A 5,891-nucleotide genomic window follows, 5' to 3' on the forward strand; every position below is an offset into this window, starting at 1 on the left:
ATATATATATATATATATATATATATATATATATATATATATATATATATATATATATATATATATATATATATACAATGTGGTACAAAAAAAAAGCGCTAACATTTTTTTCTTGATTTTAAGTATAAAATGTATAATGAAGTAAAACAAAAAAAATTGGGTGTGGTAGTGAAAAATCTTGGACAGAAAAGGTATGTTTATATATACACTAGTATTTATTTAAATAAAATCTTTAGAAAACAGATTAATACAAACACATTTAATATTTTAGAAAAACAACTAACAGATATAGAAATTGGACTAATTATTGAAGCTGCTGACCTAGAAGAGTCTCACAGAAGCATTGGAAAACGTTTTAAATGACAAAACTCAACTATTAGTAGATTGGTAAAGAAATATAAACACACTGGTGCAGCTGAAAAGTCTGTTGGATCTAGGAGAAAGCCTAAAACTTCAAAAATGGAAGATCGCTATATTTTTAATGTTGTCAAAAAAGTTTGTAAAATTACATGTTCTGAAATAAAACTAAATTTGATCCTTACTATTATCTCAAAATGGACAATATCTCGTCGTATAAAAGCATCAGGAGAGATTTTTCCTGGAAAGCAAATAAAAACTCTTAAAAGCTTTACCGGGTGGAGGGTACCATGGACTAGCATTTGTATCACAAAAGTTAGTTAATAAATATAGACCAAGTTTAGAAGTAATTTTTCCATGATTCTACAAGATATTGATCCCAAACATACGGCAAGGATGAATAAAAGATATCTGGAATCAAAATTGATACCAGTTATATTTTGGCCAGCACAGTCTCCCGATTTTAATCCAATAAAAAATCTTTGTTCTATATAGGATAGAAAATTGCATAATTGTAGGGCAACAAATGAAGATGAACTGTTCCAAATTCTTCTTGCTGGTTGGAATGCTTTGCCAAATGAATTATTAAAAAGAGTTGTAGATAGTATGTCTTCTAGATGCGCATGTCATAAGAAACAGAGGATGGCCAATTAAGTACTAATATAGCTAAAACTTGAAAAATACTTTACAAATCCGAATTTCTTTTCACTATATGCAATGTACAATAATATTATATACATTTCTATAAAAAAACTATCTTGAATTAATTTTATTATCTGAGCTTAAAAAGTTAGTAAATAAAAACCGTACTTTACAAAAGTTATAATAAAGCAAATTTTTAAAAAACTATATAGGAATATGTTGTATTAAGTCCAATTCAAATAATTTTAAAATAATCAAATACAAAAAAAAATTATTTTAATTGATCACTAGGTCTTTTATACTTTTTTTTATTTCTAATATCAAAAAAAGAAGATTTTTTTTTATAAACAATATTGTAATGAAGCCTAAGATTACATTTCCTACACATCGGTCTTGTATTCTTTTGAAATATGACACATATTTAATTGATATTTGACACATATTTCCTTGGGTACACTCAGTTGGCTCATGGCCCTGACAATCAAATTGATCATTTGCTGGTAAATCTAAATGTTTTCCATCTTTTTCCCGTTTGATGTTTGAGTTGGTTTCATTATGACTATTGTAACTTCTCGTCTGAAAAATAAGTAAGTAATTTTGTCATTATTAGGATGTAGAGCAAGAAAAAATCTCCAAGCTGCAACCAACGATAATTTCAATACATTAATCATTAACTGTCATCACCATTTTTTTGCTCGGATCATAGGCCTGTAGGATCTCAAAAGACGATCTATCAAATCAACTTCACCCATTCCTTTGTTGAAAAGATTTTTTATGTTAGGCTGATTTACTTCTGTATTTCTTTTAGTTCTAACTTGCCCTTTCACCTGGTGCAAGTAAAATAGTTGCTTGCAATGGTCACAGTACTACTTTTTTGGATATCATTACTTTTGAGACACCATCTGTTTTATTTTCACGGGCAGTTTCTGTAGCAATGAAAAAAAATTTCGTCAACTTTCCACTAGTGAAAAAATTATCAAAATAAATTTCGTGAAATTTTGGACTAGATTTTTGCTTCACTACTTCTAACACATTTTGATAGAAGTCGTGAAGCAAAACTTATAAATTTGTAGTTTATATGGATACCCATCATTTCCACATAAAGCCCAAAGCTTGAATCCAAAATGTACTTGCTTTTTTTTATGGAAAGCAAATACGTTTTGGCATTGTGTTTATCAAAATAGGGCACCGTCTACACATCTATACTAAGTTTTTCATGACATATTCCCCATATACTTAGCTGTTCATTTAAGGTTTCATATAAAAATGACACACAAACTCTAAAGCTGACACCCTTATGATCACATATGGGAACATTTATTTCGACTTTTATTTTCCTATTTAAATGCACGCATATCAATATGAGTGATTATATAAATACGTAATTATGAAAACACAAAGTATAAATTAATATGAATATTATCTTTTTGCAGTGTTCCGTATGAGAAAGTTAGGCGCTATAAGGTTAGAGTATTAGTATATTGAATTAATATATATATATATATATATATATATACATATATATATATATATATATATATATATATATATATATATATATATATATATATATATATATATATATATATATATATATATATATATTAAATTAATACCATATATATTATTATTTTACAGCTGTCACTGTCATCTCTGTAAGCTACCACGGATTTTTGGAAACCTTAATAAGAAAATTTCTATTGATCAACATGTAATTTCCTACTTATTAATAAATTTTTGCGATTGAATCATTTTACAAAAAAGTAGCCGGATGCAGTCAACACCTATACATTAAAGAGTATTTTTATCAAGACACCAATTCTAACCAACAACTATTATTTTCTATTTTTTCATCATTTCTCTAAATCTAGTATTATTTTATCATTTAGAGCTATTATAAGAGCTAATATAAATTGTTGTTTATATTCACTCTACAGAGCCGGAACCAGCGTTTTTTGGTCTTTGAGGTAGCTAGTTTCCAGACATGAAGCAAACGCCAAACATTTATATGTTTATACTTATGTCAAATAAGGATGCTTTGCAAAAAATTGCGATGATTGGAGGCTGGGAACAATAAAGCCCCGAATTTTGTGCCTCCCTGCACCAAACGTAAGAGCAACAAGTTGATGAAATATTTTTTGTACTGTTCTCAACTAGACTTATATTCATCGACAAATTTTAAGTTTCATAGTATTATCTTTCAGCGTTCAAAAATAATGACCATATAAACTTTATATAGTCATAATTTTTGAAAGCTAAAATATTTTACTATAAAATTTAAAATTTATTGATGAATATTAGTCTAGTTAAAAGCAGTACAAAGAATATTTCATCAACTTGTTGCTCTCACGTTTGGGGCATGGGGGCACAAAATTTGGGGCTTTTTTGTTGCCAGCCTCCAATCATCGCAATTTTTTGCAAAGCATCCTCATTTGACATAAGTAGAAACATATAAATGTTTGGAGTTTGCTCCATGTCTGGAAGTTAGCTATCTCAAAGACCCAAAAAAGCTGGTTCCGCTCTGCTCTATTCCAGAAGCGAAGGGTGAACTTCTTCGACACGTCTACTACCTTTTATACTAGATTACACGTTTTTAGAAGCGCGTTGATCCAAATTTAACTTGATTGTCACTGAACACGTTATTGGAAAAAGTTATTAGGATATATTAGTGGAAAAAACATACATACTGCAACAAACTAATACAACATTTTACTTAATAAAACTACTGTAACATATTAGTGAAAGAAAATACAGTGAACTCCCTATATCTCAAACTTCCAGTAACTTGAAGTACTTTCAAGTTCTTCTTGAACCCTCACTAATACTTTCTCATAAAAATTACTCGATGAATCGAATCCCCGTTACCTCAAACATTTGCAAGTCGAACCATTTTTTTATTGTCGTTAATATTCTTCCGATAACTCGAACTTTAGAAGAAAAATTAAATCAAAATCTTAGTAAAAGTTATTATTTTTTTTTATTAAGTTATACTTTTTGGGAGTTCACTGTACTGCAAAAAAAAACTTTATCTTGTGTACTTTCATAATCATTAAATTCTGAGCATTTTAAGTTTCCTTGCGTTTTTGTAAAGCACAAACTATATTGCGATTTTTTAGCATACTCATTTGAAAAAGTTAGACCTAAACCAATCATTTACTTTCTTAAATTTGATATCCATGCCCGCATATCGTTGGTTTATATTTCTATTAGATTTGTCTGCAAACATGATGGAACTTTATTTTGCTAATGTATTATTGAAATTATTTATATAAATTAATATACCATAACAATATTAAAATTATAATATATAACATGCATTTCAATATTTAGATAAATTAAAAATAGTAGCGGGCCGAGAACCGATCTTTGAGGCACTCCGAACAGAATATTCATTATGCATTAGATTAATATATTGCATATATTGATTTTTAGTTAGTAGGTAGCTTTCAACCCAACGACAGAATTTATACCTCGTAAGTTTTTAAAAGAATACAGTGATCAATAGTGTCAATTGCCTTAACAAATCTTTGCAAATAAATCGATACACGAGGAAATTAAGTCGATAGAATAAGTCGATACACGAGGAAGTTTAGCAACCAGCAGAACATTTTAAAATCATTACAATAACACCCAACCCTCTATTATTTATTCGTATTAGATTACAAAAACCATTGTAAGAACGCCTGTAACTATGACAAATATTTCACGCCTTATACTGGTTTCCAAATATTTATCTGGTCATAAATATACTAATACCTACAGTGAGTTAATCACTAGACATTATCCTGTTAGCATTTTTTTTTTTGTTAACAAATCACTACGTAAATATTGAGTCATTATTTTCATAAAAAAATCTGTTAAGAAGCAAATAAACTTGCTAGTAGCTCTTGATGAAAGCGAGAATTGTTCCGTAACGTATACTTGAAAACTTAAGAATAACATTTAAAATATTCATGTAATAAAAATATTGAAGTTATTTTTAAGGCGATATTCTTCGGGAATTGTTCTTTAATCATAGTTTCACCAAACTTTCTCCTGGTTAGTTAATTTATTTCTGCTACTTGTAACGATCACGACTTCTGCTACGCTTTCTTGATGATTTATGACGACTTGGGGATTTCTCTCTGGAACTACGGCGTTCTTTCGCAGACCTATGATCTTTATGATCTTTAGAGGACCTTTTATCCGATCTATCGCTATCGCGACGTTCACTGTGATGTTCTCTGCTATGGCGTTGATCTTTATCTTTTCTTTCTTGACTCGAGGTTCGTGTCTTGTCACTACTTCTACGAGGAGACTTTTCATCTCTTCTTTTACGAGCGTGCTTTTCTGCTTCTCCAAAACTTGGATCAGCTTTCTCATCAGTTTGCGACGAGCGACGCTCTCTAGATGATTCTTTATTTTCGTCAGCATATACTTTCCGATCGTCGCATAAATTTATAGCTCTAAGACTAGCTTCAATCTCCTTATGAATCGGAACAGGTATTCTTGGAAATAGCGTACCATACCAATCCAGCTTTAATAAAAAGCTTCGAACAAGCTGACCAATAGTCATAGAACAACCGCCACCTAATAAAAAACAGCAACATTAAATAAAGTTTAATAATTGAAGCGACAAAAGCATTAATAAAAATTAGAATTTAATAAACTAAAAACTAATTTTACGTGCCCATGTAACCAATTTAATAAACATATAAAACAAGTCGCCATAAAAAATAAAGCTAAATAAATTATTATAAAAATGATCCAAAAAGTAAAGACTTCTGAAAAGCAAAACAAACTTAAAATCCCTAAAAACCTGTTCTTATAATGATCTTTAGTTGTGATATTTTTTTGATATTTTAAGTAAGAAATTTCAACATTTAGCTATTAGATAAACTCTATTAAATTTA

At 29.2% G+C, this 5,891-nt stretch overlaps 1 protein-coding gene across 1 annotated transcript; it reads right to left on the minus strand.

The window, feature by feature from the left end:
- Positions 1 to 4,820: 4,820 nt before the first annotated feature.
- On the minus strand, positions 4,821 to 5,589 carry LOC136084808 (pre-mRNA-splicing factor 38B-like). Its single transcript, XM_065805833.1, has one exon. The coding sequence runs from the start codon at positions 5,552 to 5,554 to the stop codon at positions 5,057 to 5,059; it is 498 nt and encodes a 165-aa protein (XP_065661905.1). The 5' UTR covers positions 5,555 to 5,589; the 3' UTR covers positions 4,821 to 5,056.
- Between the last annotated feature and the right edge of the window lie 302 nt (positions 5,590 to 5,891).

Source organism: Hydra vulgaris, chromosome 09, assembly GCF_038396675.1.
Source record: "Hydra vulgaris chromosome 09, alternate assembly HydraT2T_AEP".
NCBI lineage: Eukaryota > Metazoa > Cnidaria > Hydrozoa > Anthoathecata > Hydridae > Hydra > Hydra vulgaris.